This window comes from Protopterus annectens, chromosome 4.part0 (assembly GCF_019279795.1).
Source record: "Protopterus annectens isolate FY-2018-M chromosome 4.part0, PAN1.0, whole genome shotgun sequence".
Classification (NCBI taxonomy): domain Eukaryota; kingdom Metazoa; phylum Chordata; order Ceratodontiformes; family Protopteridae; genus Protopterus; species Protopterus annectens.
The window spans coordinates 1027562035-1027587034 of record NC_056733.1 but is presented as its reverse complement, the minus strand read 5'-3'; the positions used below and the strand labels follow the sequence as shown (position 1 = coordinate 1027587034).

The 25000-nt window shown below is 42.4% G+C and overlaps 1 protein-coding gene across 3 annotated transcripts in view; it reads right to left on the bottom strand.

The window, feature by feature from the left end:
• The window catches only part of LOC122799718 (5-phosphohydroxy-L-lysine phospho-lyase-like), a 789953-nt gene that overhangs the window by 186568 nt on the left and 578385 nt on the right, over positions 1-25000 (bottom strand). For all 3 annotated transcript variants that reach the window (XM_044068965.1, XM_044068964.1, XM_044068963.1), the window contains exon 8: positions 18988-19213. In XM_044068965.1, coding sequence (XP_043924900.1) covers positions 18988-19213 — 226 coding nt within the window. The remainder of the gene's footprint in view (positions 1-18987; positions 19214-25000) is intronic.

Below are 25000 nucleotides of genomic sequence, written 5' to 3'. Positions count from 1 at the left end.
TCTGTTTAAAATCCGCCCCTGAGCGTTTTTTTTCTGGCTATACTACTCAGAAACAGCTCCTCGTGGTCCTGCAGAGTGGTGCTAGCAGCAGAGAACTGAGAAAAGCGACTACTTTCCTGATCTAAGTATTTTTTTGCTGTTTTTACCTGAGAGACCTTCCTTTTCTTACTTTGAACAAGTTTAAACTGCTTAATTACCTGTTTTTTGCATTGTACATTATCTGCACTTAAAGTTACATTTGGTCGAAAGTTTGTTGTTAAATTTAACTGTTGAGGCTACCCACTAAAGTGAGCTAGCCTGTGTAAGTGATTTATTACTGTTTTTCCTGCATTTCTGTGTACTTTCTAACCTAAAAAACAAAAAAACAAAAAAAAATCCTTGTTTTCCCACCTTTCTCGACTTGTTTAGACCAGTATACAGGCTTTGCTGTATTCTGGACTGTGGTGTAGTTCCTGTGTTGTCCATTGCTTTACTTGGATAGAAGGAAGTTTCTTTGCTCACCAGTGGTAGTGGGGAGCCTTGAGCAGCCTATCTGTCCCTGAAGGAGTGACCTCAGCACAAGAGCTTGTAGTAATTGGTCGTTTTGGACCATTTCCAGCTCTTTTGAAGTTCCCTGTTTAAAATCCGCGTTTGCGCGGCTTTGAGCGATTGTGCGCATAGCGCAGCACCGGTTAAGCAGGCTTAAACTATTCCTGGCTCCGCCAAGTCTGCACTTCAATTTTTCCATTAAGAAAGCTCTACTTTCAAAAAAATCAGTCTATTCGCTTTATCATAAGCCTAGCACTTGCTCCTAAAACCTTTCTTTTAAGTGAAGCACCCTTAAACTAACGTAAGCACTACATCCACCTACAACCCGTGCTAATACCCACTTCCCTTCAAAGTCCTCTTTCTGACCCAGTTACACATCACCCCCTTATACTATTCTGGCATGTCGAGTGGTATATTACTGATGTCCTCTCCAGTATAGCTGGTTAATCTAGGAATCCTGAGACAATGTTACAATTGTCTCATGTACACAGACAACCCTCTCCTCCTCCCAACAAACACAAACACATGTGAGAGATGCAACTATATAGCCAAACTGGAGGCTGAACTCTCTCAACACAGGACTAGCAAGACCAGACAGGAGGAGAAGGTAACCACACAAACAGCAAACTCAGTCTCACATAAACCAACCACAACTGCAAACCAAACACATAATAACACAAAGACATACTTGGAGGCTCTAATAAAAAACTTACCGAAACAACAGAGGCTCCCAAAGCAGACATCCAAGAAAATACCACCTCAAAACTCTGCACATGCAACACATAGTACACAAAGTCAGTGTGCCAAACAATCACAGCCCTTAAGGTGAAACACCGTGCCTGATACATTAGTAATAGGTGACTCTATAGTCAGACACACAGACGTCCCGCTTACCAGGCTGAACAAAGAGAGGGTAACGGTGAGCTGCCTGTCGCGAGCTAGGCTCCGCCACATAACACAGGCACTCAGGTCACTTCAAAGCAAGTACAAATATGACTCCGTCATTGTCCATGCCGGTGTGAATGACCTGAGACGTACCTCCTTGGACTACATGAAAAGAGACATAGAGGAGCTCTCTGATTATGTAGCCCAGGCTGGTATGACCCTGACCAGCATCTTGCCCTCACCAAGAATGATGCCACAATACAAAGACAAGATGATCAGCTTTAATAATTGGCTCAATTACTGGTGTCATTCTAGGGGGATCCAATGTCTGTCTGCTTGGGATGACATGCTGGACAAGCCACGCTGCTTCGCAAGGGACGGCTTGCACCTGTCACCACTGGGCTTCCGGATATTGGCTAAGGCTCTTGCCAACCACATAGTGCCTTTTTAGGCAAGGCTCAAAAGACAAACCCACCACCTTAGAAAACAATAAAGGAAAAAAAAAACTAAGGGTAATGCTGCTCAACGCCAGAAGTCTACATCTCAAGATGCAGGCTCTCGAAGCACTCCTCAGTATGGACAGCATCGATGTCTGTGCAGTAACTGAAACCTGGTTCAAGGCTCCTGAGAGCACCCCAGCCCTACCAGGTTATACCTTGTATCATGCATTTCGGCCCCAAAACCTGGGCCGAACCACAAAAGGAGGGGGAGTGTCCATATTCATTAAAGACACCCACACCTCCAGGTTAGTGGCAACGCACGAAGCATCGGAGACCATCCATGTGCAACTAACCGTAGGCAAAACTGCTATACAGCTTGTAGCATGCTACAGACCACCCTCGCAATCTCAGGAACTCCATTCAGCCTTCCTGAAGACACTGGAGGATATGAATGTCTCACCAAATACCATCATATTGGGAGACTTCAACTACCCATACATAGACTGGGTGCATTACTCAAGCCCCAACACCCTAGCCCAAAGGTTCCTGGAATTCATCAACTCAAATGCGATGGAACAACTAGTCACCTCCCCCACAAGGGGAAATAATATACTTGACCTGATCATCACAAACATGGAGACAAAATGCTCAACACCAGAAGTATACCCCTCACTAGTGAGATCAGACCATAAACTAATAACCCTAGATATTCATATCCCACCTCCACCCCCAGCACAAAAGACCACAGTGAGAAACTTCTCAAAAGCCGACTTTACACTCCTTAGGACTGAAATGGTATCCTTCAAGCCCACTGGGCCAGTGGAAACCACATCCCACACTGCTGAATCCTTCACAAATGCTTTCTATGGGCATCTCCAAGAATGCATGGATCATGCAATCCCAAATAAAACCAAGACCCTTTCCACCAAAGGCAGGCATCCTATCTGGTGGACCCCAGCCATAAACAAACTTTATAACAAAAGAAAGAAGCTACTGCAAGACAGAGCAAAATCCCATAAAAGGAAGGCATCCCTGATCAGCACTAGCAAAAAACTACGTTTGCTAATAAAATCATCAAAGGCCAACTTCGAGAGAAAAATCGCTAAGGACACTAAAGATAATCACAAGGCCTTCTTCACTTATGTTAGAAACCTAGGCGGAAACCCTCAGATATGCACAGAGTTAGTTCATAACGGCAAAAAATACACTGAACCCACAGATATTGCCAACATACTGGCAGACAGGTTCAGTGCAAATTTCCCCCCTCCCTCTCCCCCAAAAGACGAAATAAATATCTCAGCTGAATGCAACCTCCCTGAAATCTCAGATGTCCAGGTGAGAGCTGCCCTCAGCAAAGCTAAAAATACAGCATCCATGGGACCTGACGGTGTCCCGGGTTGCGTGCTACGTGAACTCCTAGAGGAGCTAAACCCACACATAAGAACGCTGTTTAATCTTAGCCTTGCTACAGGATATGTCCCTGAACACTGGCGTACAGCTACAGTAGTCCCACTCCACAAAGGTGGCACCTCTACAGACCCTGGAAACTACCGCCCCATAAGCTTGACCAGCCTGGTCTGCAAAGCTATGGAAAGGATCATTATGGAACTCATTGGGGACCTACAGACAATTGACCCTACCCAGTTTGGCTTTGTAAAAGGCAGATCCTGTCTTTTAAACCTGGTGGACTTTTTTGAAACAGTCACTAGAGCCATCGATGAAGGCAAAGCAGTTCATACAGCCTACCTGGATCTGGCAAAAGCCTTCGACACAATACCCCACTCAGGCATCATAGACCAGCTCAACAGCTTAAATATAAACCCGTTTGTAACAAGATGGGTTGCAAACTGGCTGAAGGACAGAACCCACAAAGTCAGAATAGCTGGAGCTATGTAAGACTCTAAGCCAGTCACAAGTGGAGTCCCACAGGGCTCTGTCTTGGGACCCCTCTTGTTCGGCATTTATTTCTCAGATGTGCAGGCAAACATAGGGGGGTTGTGGCTGACAAAGTTCGCAGACTACTGCAAACTAGGCGCCATAGTCGACACACCAACTGACACATGCATCCTCCAGAAGGGCCTCACAGAAACAGACGACTGGTGCCAGAGTCATGGCCTTAAACTAAATGCTAAAAAATGTATAGTCATCCCCTTTGGAAAATCAAAGTACCCACAAATTACCACATAGGTGGTAATCCATTAAGTACGATAAAAGTAATCCGAGACCTGGGGACCCAAGTTGACAGTGACCTCTCATTTGACACCCACATCGCCAAAGTGGTTAGAAAGACCTTCTACCTTGCCCACCTTATCATGAAGGGATTCACATCCAGATCAAAGGATGTCATTGTACCCTTATATTCCTCCCTTATCAGGCCTATGATTGAGTACAATGCCCCATTTGGTATGTACCTCACCCGGCACCTGCAGCAGCTGGAGAGACCCCAAAAGTACCTTACCAAGAGGATCAAGGGTCTCCAGCATATGTCATATGCTGCCAGACTGAAAAAGCTCCAGCTCTATTCAGTAGCATACCGCCTGCTCAGAGGTGATCTGTGCCTTACGTACAAGGCCATGTCCAATTCAGAATTAATGGACATGCTCCACCTCAAAAAATCCAAATCCATCAGTGCCACGAGAGCTAAAGATCTAAACCTCAGCACAAATATGAATAGGACATGCTGGAGGGACAGAATCATAACCCAGAGGCTTCCCGCACTCTGGAAAAGGATACCTGTCCGTGTTAGGCAGAGCCCCTCACTGACTCTCTTCAAGAGAAATCTGGACGAATGGATGGGTGATCGTAGGTTTACCCTGGGGGTCATCTCTGTGTCATTGCTAGATAGAGGCACAGTAAACTAAAATTAATTTAAATTGTACACTTTTGTATCATTATATGGGGTGGCAAAAGCCACATACACTTTGGCTAGGCTTATAAATGCCCTAGGGCAGATAGCCTAGTGCTATACTATGAAACTATTAAACTATAATTTTTATACAACATTCACTTTAATTAGTTTATTATTGAACTCTTGATATGTCTCTGTTATAACCTTATAAATGTGTTTGCTTTAATAGACATTTTGCATATTTTCATAATAATTTTGTCTATGCAACCAAGGGGCTTTTCTCGCCAGGTCTCCAATGAAAAGGAGTTTTACTTCCCAGTAGGAAATGAAATACACCCTAACCCAAGCCCTCTTTCCATTTCCACATCCCTTTCACCCACATCCCCTCTGGTCACCTCTAATAACCCAAACAACTATACTTCACCTTAGTGTAATGAAATTACTGAACTGCATGCCAGGGTCTGTCATTATGCACCAGATATTGTCAGTCTTACTGAGAAATGGCTGAAACCTCATGTAAAAGTCTCAGAAATTCTTCTTCTAGGATCATCAGAGCTGAAAGGGTAGAAATGCTATATAGAGCCAACAAAATTCCTTACTTGAATCCGCCAGAGTCATTCTTGCCACTCCATATCCACACCCCTTTCTATTATATGGTTCGCCCATCTTGCCCAACCTCCATCACTGTTCTGCACTAACAACTCTAAATTTTCTAAAATGATCCCACCAACAAAATTTTACCCCACTTCCTTTAACATATAAAATTGTTAATCCCACTTCCTGCCCAGCTATAAGTACAATTCTTCAACATTACCTCCCAAAACATCACATTCAATCGTCTGACAAAAATTTACTTACATCTATAAGCCTTACAAAAACTGCGGTCAAAGTCTGTACTCACACTGGGTAGCACTGGAATACGATCCTTCTCCTCTAATACCCCTTTAATACCCTCTCCTTTTCCTTGTGTTTACTTCTCTTACTCTTCTTTTCCTCACGCTTAATTTTGTTACCGCTAACAGATACTTTCCTCACTCTATCTTCTTTCTCTCCTTGTCCTTATCTGCTGTTTCGATGCTTCCACTCTGACATTTGCTTTAAGCGTGAGTAATAAACTCTCACACTTATAACGTGCCAATACATTTCAATGCTACACAATACTGTATTTATCTTGTTTTAATGATAGTGTATGTGTATTATAATACATGTCATCTGTATTAATATATGCACCTAATATATTGTAATACAATATCCACTTTCATCTCTGTATATGTATTTTCTGTTCATTTGTGTAATTTTTCTCCTCGGGTCTCTGCTGAAGACAGATAAAATTATCCATTTGGACTTTCCCAGTAAACAAATGTCAGTAAGTAAATAAATAAAATATGGCCGAAGATGTTGGGAAGTCTGGAGTGCTAACTTATGGACGTATTTGTGGTAAAGCAAGAGACTGTCTGTGGCTACGGCAATCAGCTCTGAGGTAGGAATCCAGTGGAACGTTCACATTTACCGGAGAGCGTCTGGTAGCAGAGAAGCTGGATGTTTACTTATGTTGTTGAATCAGCTGCTTCAGACACTTTTAAATCTTGTGCTGGAATAATATGGACTGCTTGCCATAACCTATGGGTACAGTACAGGGGAGAGACTGCATTGTAACAAAGATGTTTTATTTTTACAACTTTGTTTAGCTTGGAGAGAATGTTAAGCTGTGTGAATGACCTTAGTCACTTGATTAAGTTGTGGCTGCAAATGCAGCAAAGATAACCACTAGAAGTTTATTCTGTGCTGTCATTTTCTCAGTTTTTTTCTGGTGGCAAATGTTAATTCTGGTTTATGTTCTGCCAAAAAAAAAAAAAAAAAAAAAACACTTCTTTTTGGTTGAAAATGATTACAGGCAGCCCACTTCACTGATAGCCCATTTGACTGAAAGCACATTTGGCAGAATTTAATTTAGTCAAAAATGAACTATAGCCCCTGCCCCTCTGAAGTGCGACCCTGGAGTGAGAATATTAAGTAAGAGGGGGTGTGGGGGGCACAGCCATCCACATAACTGTATTGTATTCACTGTCATATGAAGGTGTATCCATTAAAAATACATTCATAGATATATGTTCGGTAAAAACTATTTGCAAAATGTGGGGGCTATGCCCCTCACCCCCCCCTTACTTAATATTCTCACTCCAGGGTCACACTGGAGTGGGGCAGGGGCTATATTTCATTTTCAACTACATGAAATTCGACCAAATGTGCTTTCAGTCAAATGGGCTTTCAGTGAAGTGAGCTGCCTGAAATCATTTTCGACCAAATGAAATTCGACTATATATATATATATATATATACATATATATATATATGTATACATATATATATATATATATGTGTATACATATATATATATATATATATATATATATATATATATATATACACATACATACACGGATCTACTTCTAAACTTCTAACTTCATATAACCAAACTTCATTTTCGCAAGATGAAAATCGTGAAAGCAGAAATACTTGAACGGCAAATTTTTACCAGGATAAGTAAACACTTGCCCAAACTTACACAAAACACACATCAAAGTAAGTACACCCCCTTAACTATATATATCGACTCTGGGATCACACTACGGTGGAGAAAATTGTATGTTGGGCAAGTGTTTACTTATCCTGTGAAAAATTCACAGGTTATTTAAGCTTTCGCAATTTTCATCTCGCGGAAATCAAGTTTGGTTATATAACGTTCAAGGTTTAGAAGGAGATCCATATATATATGCAGGTGGTTGGAGTGACAGAGCAAGATGCAGAGGACAGGAAGAAATGGAAACAGATGATCCGCTGTGGCGACCCCCAAATGGGAACAGCTGAAAGTGAAGATATATATATATATTGATATACTAACATACGGCTGAAGTAATCAAGATTCCTGATGGGTAGTAGGGTGTCAGCAGAACAGCTAAATTTATGGACTCAGTCAACAAATGTTGACTCCTTAATATTGGGTTTATATGTCCAGGTGGTATCTTTTATGAGTAGTTAATTAAACTTCTGTTTTATATATCAGTGCCCTGGTGCCTTATTGTGAGTTTACAGCATACCGTAACACCTATCCTGTGGACTTGACTCCGAACACATATCATAAAGTCTGATTTCATGGGTGGAAGAAAGTGTCTACATGGTTGTTTGACTTGGTGCTTGTATCACTTAAAATAATAATTTCTGAATCAATCTGTAACGGAAATCACTGGAGAATTTCTTCTACTGTTGATATTCATGTACGTATGCTATGCAAGCAATAATGCCCAGCAGGGTGTGAGCTACTGTGTAAATAACACCCACCCAGGGGTGTTTAGAGGCCCGACTCACACCTCTGGAAGGGTGTTATTTACACAATAACACACACCCCAGAGGAGATTATTGTGCTTAGAGAATGAGCGGTCTGTTAAATTGTTTTCTATTTTTTTAATTACTATATGTATTTTTTTAATATTTTTGATGTAAAATAGTTCCTCTACCTAATGCAAACTTGCTGTATATGTAATTGTTGTAGGTAAAGTATTTTATATCCAAAAGTTTGGTAAGCATTTAATGTCTACACACACACACACACACACACACACACACACACACACACACACACACACACACACACTTTTCTGTTTTTTAATTATCTGTTTCTTTTAATTTTACACTTAACAGCAAAAGTGCTGCTTAGTGAGTGTAAAATAATGGCAGCTGTTAACTTTCTTACAATCAGAGTTGCACATCATTAATATGCTGCCATGAAGCGGTAGACTCATTTTTCAACGGGCATTACCTTTACATTAACACTGGAGGACATTCGTTCTCCAATCAGACTGATGTACTGGTCGCCCGTTCTCTAAGAATCTTTTAATGTTTTTATATAAGGAAGCTAGTATTAGATTAGTCCAGTCGCAACCCACTGGTTCCAGAGTGCATCCCAGGTATTGAAAATAAACTCTCTCTCTCTCCTCTTACTACATTTTTATATGCTAACTCATTCAAAAGATGCAGTTAGGGCCAGTGTTAGCATTTTGGGGGCCCCCCCAACAAATATCAAGCTGGGGGTCCCCTAGACACTTCAGTCTAAGTATCACTCTGTCACTACCACTCCGACGCACCTTTGTAATTCATGCTGCAGCGTTTTAGGAGCCGTGTGCTTACGGTGCACTTACATAAGGGGACAGGCACGTGTACCACGTGCTCACATAATAATAGGCCTCTGAACCATACTGTGTTAGCCCATCTCACAGATATTCACAGTTAGTGGCATTTAGTTCCCACAATGATACACTGCAACAACTGTAGGAATGGGGTGAACTTAAGTGAAATGGTGCCTTAAGCATTGCCTGTTGTTTCACCAGACACACAGACACACACACACAGACAGACAGACACACACACACACACACACACACACACACACACACACACACACACACACACACACACACCTTTCAGTGTTCCTCTCTGTTTTGCCCTTATCCCCTATCTCAAACATGACTTTTTATATGCTCTGAAGTGCATTTCAAAGTTTTTTTTTTTTTTTTTTTTTTTTTTACACAACCTTTTCATCCAATGATGGTTTGAACAGAGATTATGGCTAAGGAAATAAATTCAGTGTTGTTGTTCAACTTTATAGTTTTCCTTGCATCCTTTCAGCACATCTTTCCTGACCAAGACAGCACAGTAAAAATCATTTAAGAAATAACTCAATTAAGCTGGGGTACCCAGAAGCCATAAGTTTACAGATGGTCTAGGATGCATTGTAGAGCATTTTCCCAACCTTTTAATCCAATGGTGTCCTGAACAATTCTTTCAAGGAAGACAAAAATTGTGCCAAAGGCTTAATATTCAAAGCTGACAAAATATTAGCTCACAATAAACTAATAAGTTAATTGTTGTGAGGACACACAAATCCTATCTGGGACTACTGCCTGTCCCCCTAGCCCCCCCCCCAAAAAAAAACGGTCACTGCTTGTGCATGTTTCTAGTGTTACACTGGGATGAAAGCAGAGGTTCACCTGGTCACAGTCATGTACTTCAAGTGACTGCTGTCATGCATATACATAGCACACCTCCTTACTCCCCATCCCTACAGCCCTCCTCGGCAGCCACTTGTATACATACCTGATGTGTGACTGTGAAGAAAGTGAAAAAAAAATAATGATTACAGGAACCTCTTCTACTTTGCTGCTCCTAGACAGTACACTGCCTCTACACTAGCTATAGTAGCCTTCTCTGCACACCACTGAGGTCTGGGAGAAAAGAAAACATAACAACGACACATTGTCCCCAGCCCAAACACAAGCTATAATGACCTTCTGTGCACTCCTCTAAGGTTTGATTGCAAATGAAATTAAAGTAGTAGTGATCACACAATCCCCAGTCCCCCTCACAACCTACACCAGCCTTCTGTACACACATCTGAGTAGGCCAGGTTTTACAACGGGTTTGGCTGAGAGCAAGGCCACCACTAAGCCCATGCCAAAACCTATTTATACAGTCCTGGGTGTAGGGGCCACCAGAATCTTAGAAGCTCTAAGTGTCTGGGATGTATTTTATACCTAACATTTGAAATATAATGACTTGTTAACTCCATTTTTATTGCTACTCAGAAGAAATATGTATGAGCCCAGCATCAGTGTGTGTGTGTAGGCAGATAATCAGTGATGTTTTCTACACAGAGACATCACACACACACACACACACACACACACACACACACACACACACACACACACACACACACACACACACACATGCACGCACACACACACGCACACACTCGCACACACTACTTGTTCACTTTCAGGGAAAAGGGATAATTCTTTCAAACTCACTGCATGTTTCTGAGGTGCTGGAGTTACCAGAAAGTACAGTTTTGTACCTACCATAAATGTAGATGTTCGAGTGTATACACTGCTACAGTCATTACACTTGGGTTATCCTGCCATCAGGCTGTTCCCCAGTTGTCCTGAGTTCCAAAGTCATGGTCCGGCATCGGTTGCTGTCGCCTCCTCCCTGACGTCAGAGCGACAGGGTTTTATAAGATGTAGCCAAAGCTATTTTCTTCAGTTTTTCTTGCCCCAGATGTCAGGTGCCTCCAAATAGGTAGACAATTCCAATTGCTAAGAAAACATACATAAGAAAAGCAAAAAACAACTTACAGCTACCAGCAAATACTCCCCATAGGTAGTAAGGGTAGAAGATATAGGTACGTACCAGCCAGTAAGAGAGGATGGAGGGAAGGTAACCTGGACTGCGGCAGTGTATACACTCGAACATCTACATTTATGGTAGGTACAAAACTGTACTATGTTCATCGTGTTACACTGTTGCAGTCATTACACTTGGGTAGAATCCCAAAGCTGAGGTAGGGTGGCTGGTTCTATAAGGCATTAGGAGTGGCTATAAGGCCCTGCAGCACTGCAGTGGTGAAGCCAGCTCTGGATTTAGAGTATAGAGGCAGATGGTAATGCTGGGTGAAGGTATGTACAGAACTCCAAGTTGCTGCTTCCAAAATATCCTTGGTAGGTACTCCCCTGAGGTAGGCAGTTGAAGTGGCTATTGTCCTGGTGGAGTGAGATCTAATGCTGTTAGGTACAGGTTTTCCATGGTATGTGTAGCAGAAACGTATACAATGTCCTATCCATTTTGAAATAGTCTGTTTTGAAATGGCTTTTCCATGTGCTCCTGCAGCATATGCTACCAATAATTGCTCAGATTTTCTGAAAGCTTTGGTTTTGTCCAAGTAGAAGCGTAACTGCCTGTGAATGTCCAAAGAGTGCAGTAGTCTCTCCCCTTTATTCTGTGGTTTAGGATAAAAAGTTGGCAGGTGAATAGTTTGGTTTAGAGCCACACTGGATACCACCTTTGGCATAAACATAGGGTTAGTTCTTAAAGACACCCTGTCCTGGTGGAAAATGAGGAAAGGTTCCACTGCCATTAGTGCCTGTAATTCAGAAACTTTTTGTGCTGATGTTATTGCCAGGAGCAGAGCAGTTTTCCAAGAGATATATTTTAATTCTGCTGTGTTATCTGGCTCAAAAGGAGGTAAAGTTAGTTTTTCCAAAACAAAGTTGAGGTCCCAAGTTGGAGTAGGTGCTCTATGGGGCGGTCTTATGTTTTTAGCCCCTCTGAGGTACTGTTTTTAACAGAGGATTAGAGAAAATTGGTGGATCCGTGTTGTAATGAGCAGAGACGGCAGAGGCGTGGATCTTGATGGATGAGAAGGAGAGGCCTTTGTCCAGCATCTCAGTTAAGTATTGTAGTATCAGAGGAATGTTTGGGACAAGAGGGTCAAGGCCGTGAGCTTGGTTCCAGGGACAGAATCTCTTCCATTTATCCGAATAGGCTTTCCTGGTACTAGGCCTTCTGGCCTCCAGAATGACATCCATAACAGCTTTGGAGAGAGGCATTGCTTGCTTGACTAAGGAATCTTCCATGCAGCTAGGTTTAAGGTCTTTAGCTGGCTGTGCAGTATTTGATTGTTGTCCTGAATCAGCAGATGAGGGATTTGAGGCAAAATCCAGGGTGGTTCTTGTGCTAAGCTCCTTAAGATTGGGTACCAGTGCTGGCGTGGCCAGTCTGGTGCAATCAGGATCATCTTTGGCTCTTCTTGCCGGGCTTTTTTGAGTAACTTTGGCAGGAGAGGTAGTGGTGTGCAAGCGTATACTTGTAGGTTCTCCCAGCTGAATGAGAGGGCATCCACTTTCCATGCTTGTGGATGGTAACTCCTTGTGCAGAATTTTTGTATCTGGCAGTTTATTGGGGATGCAAATAGATCTATGTCTGGGCTCCACCATTTCTGTGTTATCATTCTGAATATCTGTGGATTCAATTCCCATTCATGGGGATCCATGATGTTTCTGCTTAAGTCGTCTGCCAGTGTGTTTTTCTCTCCTGGCAGGAATTGTGCTTGCAGATGAACTTGAAGGTTTATAGCTGTGTTCCACAAGGTCATGGCTTGTCTGCAGAGGGGGTAGGAGTGAGTGCCCCCTTGCTTGTTTATGTACCACAACTGTGGTGTTGTCTGTCTTTAGTAGTAGTTGTCCTGGATGCAGCAGGTCCTTGAAAGCTATAAGTGCATTTTGTACAGCTAGCATCTCTTTTTGATTGATGTGAAGATGCCTTTGTTCTGCGGGCCACGTGCCCTGAATACATTTGCTGCCATGTGTGCTCCCCAGGCGTAATCCAATGCACCTGTTGTCAGTGTTTGCCTGGCTGTGGATTGTGTAAAAGGCTGTCCCCTGTTGAGGTGACAAGCTTGAGCCCACCATTGAAACTCCTGTTGAAGGCAAGGGATTAGTGGTATAACTGTTTCCAAACTTTGACAGTGTTGAGACCATACATTCTTTACATACCACTGTATTTTCCTCATATGCAGTTTGGCATATGGAATTAGTAGTATGCAGGATGCCATGTAACCCAAGGCCTGCAGAATTTTTCTTGTAGGGAGTTGGGTGTTTGTTGCCATCAACTGAAAGTATTGAGTCAATTGTCTTTGCTTGTCTGGCGTGAGATAAGCCATCTGGGCCATTGTGTTCAAGCTGGCACCCAGGAATATAATCTCTTGTGAGGGCACTAGTTTTGATTTCTTTTCATTTACTGTGTACCCCAGGCAACTTAGTAACTTTTTTACAAACACCAGATGCTTTAGAGGAATGTCCTTGCTCTCTGCTTGAATCAGGCAGTCGTCCAGGTACGGATAAATTTGAATTCCTTTCTGTCTGCAAAATGCAATTACTGGTGCCAGGCACTTTGTGAAGACCTTGGGCACAGTAGATAAGCCAAAGGGCAGTGCAGAGAATTGGTAGTGCATTGAACCAGCCATGAATCTGAGGTATCTTCTGCAGTTTTGTCTGATAGGGACATGCAGGTATGCCTCCTTGAGGTCCAAAGTCACGAGCCAAACTTTCTTGCCCAGCATGGGAAGAAGCTGCTGTAATGTTAACATTTTGAATTTCGGAACATCCAGGTAAGTGTTTAAAGATGAAAGATCCAGAATGGGCCTCCAGGCTTTGTCCTTTCTGGGTACCAGAAAGAGTCTTGAGTAAAATCCTTGTCCTTGCTCTTGTGATGGTACCTTTTGAATAGCTCTCATATCCATGAGGGCTGTAATTTGTTTTTGAGCCTCTGCCCATTGATTTGGTGGCAGATTTGGCAATCCTTTTAACCTTGGCAGAGTGTGAAAGTGGAACCTGTAACCTTGAAATACAATGTTGAGAACCCATTTGTCTTTGGTGATCATTTGCCAATTGTGGTAGAAGAGTGCCAGTTTTCCTCCCAAGGGGGCTGCCAAGAGGGATTTGTTTGGCAGCTGTAGTGGGAAGTCATTGGAGCTGCTTTTTATATGGTTGGGGCATGTCTTGCCCTTCTTTCTGGCCTGATGCAACCCATTGTCGAGGCCTATAAGGACCTTGTGTTTGGCCTCTACCTCTTGGATGTCTGTATCTTCCCCTTTGAGGTCTGTCTGTAATTGGAAAGGACCAATTCTTAGTTGGCCAGTTTCTGCTAAATCTAGAAGGCTGAACCTGTAAGAAATCCTTCACCATTTGCATAGATTTTGCCTTATCCTCCATTTTCTTTAATACCTCTTCTGCCTTAACTCCAAATAACACATCCTGCTGCAAAGGTGCATCCAATAATTTTGCTTTATCATGATCTGGTAACGTATGTTCTTTTAACCAAGCATATCTTCTAATGACAGAGCCTGTAACTGCTGCTCTGCAGGAGGCCTCTAGAGAATCAAACCCACATTGCAAAGTATGCTTTCCCACTTGTTCAGCTGCATGCAATAAATCCTGCATTTCTTTAAAATTAGGAGGATCTGATTCTGGAAGCATTTTCTGTTTTAACTGAGACAGTAAAAATTGCTGATATTTTAGCATGTGAAGCTGGCAATTTAAGGCTCTCATTGCTAAAGTTGAAGACATATATACTTTCTTTCCCCATCTGTCTAATGCTCTGGAATCTCTGTCAGAGGGGACTGGATTCTTGGCTGATGAGGCCTTAACTCCTTTGGGTCCCTGAGAAATAGTTTCAGGGTCAGCTACAGGGCTTTTATACACAAATTTATGTGAGTCAGGGACTCTGTAGTATCTGTCAGGTTTAACAGGGGCTGGAGGTAAGGAATCAGGATTTAAGCTGGATTCAGTATACACATCATCCACAATACCTAACACTGGCAGAATAGCAAGGGGTCTGTGTTGAGGTAATAAAAGGAAGTCTCTGAGCCTTTTCTTGGATTCTGGCCTTCCCAGTGGAAATGCTCCCTCATGGTATGTAGGGTTTCCCCAAAGGAGTAGTCCTCAGGTGGTGAGGCTGATGGAATTGATTCCTCAGCATCAGAATCCTCATAAGGGGGTAAAGAGTATCCTAGGTCTGAGGATGAATTAGAAGAGATGGGCACCTGGTCGGATGAATCATAGTCTGCATCCTGTCTAGGCCTTTTATCAGGAGGGGGATGGGACCCCTTGATCAGAGTGATTAGGTCTTCGGCCATTTTGAGCATTTGTTTCTTAGGCATGGAGGCCTGTCCTGGAGAATGCTGTATTTGTTTCTTTGATTTTAAAGGAGGCTTAGACGTAGATGAGGGTTTAATGCTTAACTGAGTAGGTCTGAAGACACCCTCTGAAGCTGTGGGTTGCTCATCTACTCCGGATCCCTCTGAAAGGTTAGTCTCGGTAGGCTGAATAACTTGTGCGTTAGAAGGCCCAGCCATCTCCACGTGGGAGTCAGAGGCGGCCTGTGGTTCTGCAGAAGCGGTCGTCAGGGGCTGCGAAGGCACCTCGCTGAAAACCGGAGAACTGGCGACTGGCTTAGAAGAGGATTTGTCGTCAGTTTCAGGCCTCAGATGCCTATCCTTGTCTTTGCACTTTTTGTGTATTCCGGTCGTCGGAAGTTCCGACGGCATGGTATAATTGAATTTTCTACCAAAATAATGTCGGGCAAAATCAAACCGACGTTTAATAGTGTGCTTGTTAAACCTAGCACAAAACCGACAACCAGTGACGTTGTGGTCTGGGCCTAGGCATGGGATACAATAGGAATGGAAATCCTTATGAGGTATTTGCTTCCCACAAGAAATACAGTTATTAACTTTTACTGACATCGGTCTGAGGCAAGAAAAAGTTTCCCCAACAGGGTACTTAGCTTTGTAGAAGACTTCGCTCTGGATTCGGAATGAAAATCTCAGGAGATGGCCAACCGGCACTTGCAAACTGCTTTTGCTTCGGGCACCGTGCGGCAAGAAAGACTGGAGAAAATGGCGTTGGCTGCATCTTATATACCCCTGTTGCACTGACTTCAAGGAGGAGGCGACAGCAACCGATGCCGGACCAAGACTTTGGAACTCAGGCCGACTGGGGAACCGCCTGACAGCAGGATAACCCAAGTGTAATGACTGCAGCAGTGTAACACGATGAACATCACATGGACAGACACCCACAGTTCATGGAGTGTTTGAGACTTCACACAGGAAAAAAAAACATAGCTAAGAAATCAATCAAAATAAAACACTTTGAAATGGCAATGCTATTTCCTGTACCACAGGGGCAATGAATAGCTGCTTCCACACACATTCTCTTCCTGCCAAACCACTAAATACTGCCATCTTTCATGTGAAAGGTCCGTTTGTGATGATAAATGAAAGAAAATATGGCCAAGCTTATTACACCCCCCACATACACAAGTGTAATGGCAATGCTGATGATGTTTGTGCTAGAAAGTGAAAAGTTATAGCCAGCTTGTTACTCTTACACTGTAACAGACACACACACACACACACACACACACACACACACACACACACACACACACACACACACACACACACACACACACACGCATGAGCCATAGCAAAAGAAGTGATGTACTTATTTCTGCAAATAACAACACACTGTGCAACACTGGTATAGCCGCATCAGATCAGTGAGTCTTGTTTAACAGTTGTCAAACAACAGGGGTAAGTCATTTTTATTTGCCTCATTCAGGAGTAATGCATATCCCTCACTGTCTTTGATTTCACAGAATATCCCTGATTTTGCCATAAAATTTTGCTCTGTCAATTGCAAAAAAAAAAAAAAAAGTTTGATTTGCTGGTAAATCATTCAAGATTACAGTCAATAAATCCAGACATCAGTTTCACACTTCTTATTGTCCAAAAAATAATACACGTTGATGCAAAATGTGTTAGCCTATTACATTTCTAAATGAATTTGAGTAATATTTAAAACTGTTCTTTGTTTTAAGCCTTTATTTTGCTATCCCTCCGTACTTCTAACCAACAATTACTTGATATCTACCACCCAAAAAGGTCAGTAGGCAAACTACTCTACAAACACTCCCTTGCTCATGCTTGGAACAAACTTCCCCTTGACTTACGTTCAGTCTCCCACACCTCACACTTTAAAAATGAACTAAACGCTTATTTTCTCAATTCCAGAACATGCCCTTGCCATGACCCTACCTAGTCTTCCTTCCCTTTATGTACCCTCAAAAGGACCATACTTAGTACCTCATTACACCTCTCTCTCCAATGTGTCTACTATGCATTTGCACAATTTTATACAAACAAAAAAATGTAATTGTTGACCTATTGAACTATATCAATGTAAAATTGTTACTTTTTGGCGTTGCCCAGAACTCTTGAGTAAAGGAGTTGAGAGTTACAGTACTGATGTTTTGTCAGTATTTATAAACTCCCTGAAAAAGAAAACCAGCCTCGAAGATTGGAAGCATCAGCTCTTCTTAAAATCCAAGATATGCACTCAGATCAGTCACTTTGGGCTGCACACCTCTGGCACTTACTTGCTCAGGTTCATTAAATGGTCATCAGCTTTATTCTAACACGGTTATATCACAACACTGTTTCAGATAAAAACCAAACGCAGAATCGGAATCGTTTTGTCTTCCTCATTTTTACCTACCAGCAGCAGCTTTTCCACATAGTCAAGGATGAATAACGGGGGCCCCCTGCTGCCACGGGTATTACAGATGCCTAAAGCTGGCTATTATGTTAACTTTAGTGTTCAGAACATCCACCAACAAGATTTAATTATGTCAAGAGCACTATCAGTGGTAAAACATTCAATGAAATTGTGACATTTGTTACTTGACAAAACATTGTTACTATAACTAGATATGTTAGAATTTTAAGAGAAAAATAAATTATTACTACGCATCTGGTTTAAGTACCCAAGATTATTGTACTAATTTTTATTAGTTCAACAAACATGTAACAAAACATCAAAATAAGATAACTTGCTGTGGTTGGGCCCCCTACCAACCACAGGGTTCGCTGGTAACTACAGCCAGTTATTGACACAGTGGTGGTTTTCAGGTTAGTAATAGGAGTTTTAACAATGACTTGGTAGAGTCAATAATACTGAGTATATAAAAGGCAATCTACACATGTAGTTCTGTATTACAGGCCTTTTTAAAACTATCTCTGCCATTTATAACGCTGCTTAAGGTAATCGGGAAGAGGGAGCATGGTTACAATTTGTTACCCATTACCATGGAGAGTGAGGGTTTATTTGTATGTATGCATTTTGGAAGGTAAAAGTAATTACATGCAGTTTTTTTAAGTTGTATACAGTTATGTGCAAAGAAACAAAAAATAAAATAATCTTTCAAAATTACATTTAGCAGGGGCTCTTTGAGATCCCCAGTGCTAAAGAGTACATGCACAAAAGAGCCAAAGTGTTCGTGTGCAAAAGCTAACAAAAATCCAGCTGTCCTACATTAAGTGCATGCTTAGCAAACTCAAAGTAAACTCCAACCATAGACAAAAAAATGCACTAAGGAAACTGAAATTAAAATGACAGAAGAAAAAGCTGACCTTAAACAAAGAACAGAACACAGATCTAAAAGAAAAATCTTGGAAATTATAATAATAAGAATATAGATCATCATTATATATCTTAGTCACCATTTCTCATATGCTGCAAGCTAGAAATACACAACAGCCAGGCATCTGCTAGTAGGTTCTCAGCTTCCTGCTAACAGCATTTGAATTGTGTGTGTGTATGCATTTGTACAGGTACATTTTTTGCGCGTGTGTGTGTGTGTGTGTGTGTGTGTGTGTGTGTGTGCGTGTCTCTGAGCATGTATGTGTGTATGCATCTGTACACGTGTGTGTGTGTGTATGTGCGTGCGTGCGTGTATGCATGCATGTTTGCATGTCTGTATGTGCATCTGTGTGTGCATGAACGTGCTTCTTTACTATTTATTCAAGTTTTTTCTTTTTGTAGTACTTACAGTGTTAAAATACTCCACTCCTGTTGATGTAAAGGCTTCTGCAATTTCTTTTGTTGTGACCACACAAGAAATGGGGTGACCATTTCCCATGGGTTTTCCCATAGTGACAATGTCTGGTACAAAGTCTTTTCCTTGCAGCTGAAACGCCCAAAAATGTTTGCCAATCCGACCAAAACCAGTATGAACTTCGTCAGCAACAATCAGCCCCCCTGCTTCATGTATTAGTCTGCAAAAGAACAACAGAATATGACTTGCTTTCTGCACTTTTTACTCAAACTTACTGAAGCCAAATACTAAAGGAATAGAAAATTTAAAAATCTGTAAATATAAAAGAAGGACAAGGATCTCCTCTGCATTTGCCTCATTTGATCACATTTGGTTTACGTCTGCCTCATCTACACAGCCATTCTTAATAAAGTACCCTGTTACTTTTATGCTTAATTTATATGTCTGAGCTTTCAAGTGTTCATACATTAATTTGTTGTTCCATTAATCCTGCAACACATATTAAGCACAATGCCTTTTTAGAGCTTCAACTTAAATACTAAGGTATTCTGAACCACTATTACTACAGTAAAAAAGTTACAAAAAATAATAAACATTCACAGAGCTCCTTCTGTAGGTTTAAATCCTCTGGTTTATTTATTTATGAGAATTTCATCATAAATAGATTTCATCAGATATTCTGATAAAGACAATAGAGGCCATCAATGCTATAGTTGGAGGTTTACCTCTGGAATACAGACTGAATTCAATGCAAGCAGTTACCCATTAGGAGACAGTGGGGACAAGTAGTTATTAACAGCAAAATAAATAAAAAGTTGGTGAGACTTTTTGTTTCTTTAGTTCTGTAAATGCATGCAAACAAAGACCTTCTAAGATCCAGTCTTTGCAGGATTCATTACTCTGCATTTTTGAAACCAAAAACAGGGAGTTGCATTATAACATACAACAAATATGACTTACTATCACGTAGTCAATCGCAGTTTGTGCGATCAACATAGGTTCATAGGTTCATACTAGGCTATCTGCCTGAGGGCATTTACAAGCCTAGCCCATAGTTTTGTGGCTTACGCCACCCCTTTAGTATGGGGAACTATACCCATTATTTTGCTGTGCCTCTGTCGAGCAGTGACACTGAGGTAATCCCTGGGGTATATCTGCGATCTCCCATCCATTGGTCAAGATTTCTCTTGAACAAGGCCAGCGAGGTGCTCTGCCTCACATATACCGGGATTTTATTCCACAGCATAGGGAGTCTTTGGGTGATGAATCTATCCCTCCAGCACGTCCTATTAATAGCCGTGTCGAGGTTTAACTCTCCCGCCCTTGTGGCTCTGACGGATCTAGATTTTTTGAGGTGAAGCATATTCATCAAATCTGGGTTTGACATGGCCTTGTATGTTAGGCAAAGGTCACCTCTGAGCAAGCGGTAAGCGACCGAATAGAGCTGGAGTTCTTTCAGTCGGGCAGCATAGGACAGATGTTTGAGACCCTTTATCCTTTTGGTGAGGAACTTTTGTGGCCTCTCCAGCTGCTGCAAGTGTCGGGTCAGATACATTCAGAATGGGGCATTGTACTCAATCATTGGTCTGATGAGTGATGAGTATAGGGAGACTATGACCTCCCTTGATCTAGATGAGAATCCCTTCATGATAAGGTGGGCAATGTAGAAGGTCTTCCTAACTACTTTAGCTACATGGGTGTCGAATGACAGACTACTATCAACCTGGGTCCCCAGGTCCCTGATAACTTCTTCTGTGCTCAGTGGATTGCCACCTATTTGGTAGCTAGGGGCAACCTTGTTTTTCCCGAAGGGTATGACTATGCATATGTGCAAAACTAATTTAGCATAACCAGAAATGCGGGTGCCACAATGTCGAACCATACAATAGCGAGCATTCGCTGTTGTAAGGTGTGACATTGTTTGTGTGTACGTATATATATATATATATATATATATATATATATATAAGTGGGGGGACAGGGGGGCTTGCCCCCCAGTGCTTTTCAATGTTGAGCGGATGTGAGCATTTCAGTAAAGTCAACATGTTCGACATTCGACTTTACTGAAATGCTTAGTTCAACATTTTTTGTGTTCAGTGTTCTGATTTCCGAACATGTTGTTCGGACATCTTAACACTCGAACACAGTGGATTAGATTATGCGATAGTACACCAACAAATACATATGCATGAAATGGAAGGTTGGTGCACCCAGTCACAAGTATTAACACATCTGTGTCACACTGGTCAATTAATTAGCTGTTATTTTACCATAAACTGGAGATACATATATTCTTTCTTAGCTTATTCCCTCCTGACCATCTATTTTTATGCGACCTCCTTTAGTTTGAACTTCTGAAAGTTATATTCCTGTTTTTCTAGTCTTGTTTCTGCATCAATCAGGAGTTGGATCTTTTGATTCAGAGTAATGAGTGGCATAGGGTGCATAAGCCAATACTCAAACAGAACGATGCTGTGCAATGGTCTACACGGAGGCTATTGGTTGTCCAACCACAAATAAAATGTAAATTAAATGTTGAATACAAATGTCCAAAAGGTTCAAAATAGTGTCAGTTGTTACAAGAACACAAACGGCACAGTTTGAATAGTCTTATTTCACCATAAAATAAACTTCAATAAAACAACAGTTTAGCGCTTTCATCCTACCAGTGTAGGGACTTCATCAGATCTATCATCATTTAAAACAATTCACATTCTAAAAAATGCCTCAATTAGTGCTCTCCAATCATGTCATTCTAACAATAAAAAAGTTATGTACTTACCATAACATTCTGAGTTATTGCTCTTCATTTGTTTTCAACCTGTGGGTTACTGAATTCGGCATGGGTCCGACTCAGCCGCATATCCAGCATCTGATCCGAGCTCCAAGCTGTTCCCCTACCCACAATGTCCCTGTCTTCTTCCTCCCTTCAGATTGAGTTTGCTGCCCAACTTGGCATCCCAACCCGACCCAACATCGTGTCCCATGCTAAATATCTCCAGAATGAAAGAAAAGGTGAATAAATGGCACTCTTGTGGTAATCACATCTTCTACTAGCCAGACCACCACACAGTCTGTGCAAGGCAGGGGGAAGGAGGGAGGGATGGTTGAAGACAAATGAAGAGCAACAACTCAGATGGAATGTTACGGTGAGTACATAACTTCTTTATCTTCACTAAAAACACTGGGGAGCCCCATGAAGGGGATATTCCAGGCATGGTGGGCAAAGGGATGCCTGTTCTAGATACAATGTGATGACCTTAATGCAAAAGATGAAAGTATGAGAAGAAGCCCAAGTAGCCATAGAGCAAATGTCATCCAACGATGCTCTGGGCCGAAAGGCCTGGTAAGTGCTGATCTATCTATGCTGAACTTCACATGACCTGGAGGAGATAAGAGATCAGCAGAATCACAATAGCTAATACACTGGGAAATCAACTTGGTGATGGTGACCTGATGCTTTGGTTACCCTAGAAAGAAGGGGGGAAAGGGAAATGAAGAGTCAGAACTACAGCTTAATTTAGTCCTGCCCTGGTAAAAAATAAAATACTCTGCTGTGCCAACACAAGTGCAATTTGTATTCCCCCTTACTGTGAAAATTTGGGAAGAAGACTGGAAGATTAATCACCTGATTAAAATTGGACTCTGAAGCTACCTTAGGAAGAAAGGATGGATTAGTACGCAAGGATACCCTGTCCTTATGAAAGATCAAATAAGGGGGCTTGACCAACAATGCTTGAAGCTCCAAAACCCTCCTGGCAGATGTAACAGCAACCAAGAAAGCCATCTTTAAGGACAAAAATTGCACTGAGACTGCAGGCTCAAAGGGGGACGATACTGGAGCTTGCAGAACTAACGTAAGATCCCACAGCGGAGTAGGGTCCTTGACCAGTGGCCAAAGTAGAAAGTAGCCTTTTAAGAGGGCTTTGCGAAGCTTAGAAGATGCTAAGGAGACCATGTTATCACCTAAATGGAAGATTGAAATCGCTGCTAGCTGGACCTTGACCACAGAAGAACTGGCACCTTGATGAAAAATGCCTGCCAAGAATACTAAAACTGCAGAAACTGGCCAGTGAAAGGATCTAGGGCACGCTGCAAAGTCCAGATTGAAAAATGTCTCCATTTGTTGGAATACACCTTTCTGGTGGAAGACTTATGAGCTGCAACCAGAATCCTTTTAACTGGTGAAGATAACCCAGGAATCCGGACTATCATGGTAATTGAAGCAGCCAAGCACTGAGCTTCAGACTGACCAGGTCTGGATGGGGAAGCCCTGAAGGAAGAGAAATGAGATCCGGAGCGGTTCCAACGTCCATGATGGAGTCACCAGATGAGACCACAGAGAGGGGAACCAGACTTGGCAGGGCCAGAATGGGGCAATGAGGTGGACTAAGCTCCCCAGCCTGTGAGCTTTCTGAAGAAATTTGGGTATCAAGGGAAGAGGAGATTAAGCGTAGAGACGACTGGAGGGCCAAGCATGAATCAGAGCATCTCTGTGGGCTTCAGGGTGAAAAACTTGCTGCATTTCAGCTTTGGAAGGAGAGGTGAAGTGATCGCAGCAAGGCTGACCCCACTTCAGAAAGATCTGTTTCATTACTGAAGGATTCAGAGACCACTCATAAGGCATCAGAATAGACCTGCTGAGCCTGTCCATTAGGATGTTGGACCTCCTCGAAATGTGTGTTGCCACCAGAAAATGGCCGGTGGAGATCGCCCACTCCCACACTCTCATGGCTTCGCAACATAGAGGATAAGACCTGATTCCCCCGTTTGTTGATGTACCAGACTATGGACATACTGTCCATCTGGATCGAAATCATCTCCAGGGGAAGATGGGCATGGAGAGTCTGCAACACTAGAAGCATCACCTTCATCTCCAGGATATGCAGATGAGTCTCGTAGAAGGACCATGTGCCTTGGACTGTCCTTCCCGAACAGTGCCTCCTACCTTAGTAAGGAAATGTCCGTGGTCACCATGGCCAAGGGGGAAGGCAGAATAAAGGGACTACCCCGAAGGAGATCCGGGGAATGAATCCACCACAGAAGAGAGTCTCTTCACAGCCGAGAGATCCGAACAGGGTAAGACAACGGAAGATTTAACATGGACCATGGGGCCACAAGCATCTATTGAAGTACCCGAATGTGGAACCGGGTCATGGGTAAAAAAGTGATCCTGGCCGCCATGGACCCTAACACCCTTAATACTATTCCTGCTGTCAGTGACTGAGCTTGATGAATATCGAGGACATGTACCTTCAGAGACTGGATCCTCTCTGAGGTTAGAAAGACCTTGGTTTGAATCATGTCTAACCAAGCCTCAGTGAAGTCTAACAGCTGAACCGCAGCCAGTGATGATTTGCTGAGATTGATGGTTATGCCCAGTTGTTGGGCTAAATGAAGTAGGGAATCTTGCTTGACAGAGTTGATGCCTGGAGGGAGCAGCAAGGAGCCAATTGTCCTGGTAGGGGAAGACTTGGAATCCCTGTACACTACCACTGCCATCACTTTGGTGAGCACCCTGGGGGCTGTGGTGAGACCAAAGGGGAGCGCTACCAGCCGGAAGCGAAGAAACCTCCAAGAGCACCTGTCCATTTTGATGTGGTAGTATGCATCCTGGAGGTCGATCAAACTCGTTCAATCATTCTCCTGCAGAAAGGGCAGGATACATTGAAGAGTGACCATCCAGAATCTTGTATTGGTGACGGACAGGTTCAAGATGGAAAAATCCAGAATGGGTCCTAAATCCCCCGTCTTATTTGGCATAAAAAAAAAAACTGGAATAAATGCCTAGGGGGATGGGTTGGATGACTCATTTTTCTAACAGCTTTGCAATTTCTAGTGCTGCTTCCACCCTTTGCACAGGTGAAACATCCAGGAGGTGTCTTAATGGAGGAGGTGACTGGTTGAAGGAGACTAAATAGCCTCTGGATATAATTTGTAACACCCAAAGATTATCTGTGAGTGACTCCCAGGCCGTTGAGTGCATTGAGACTCCCCCGACTGCCTC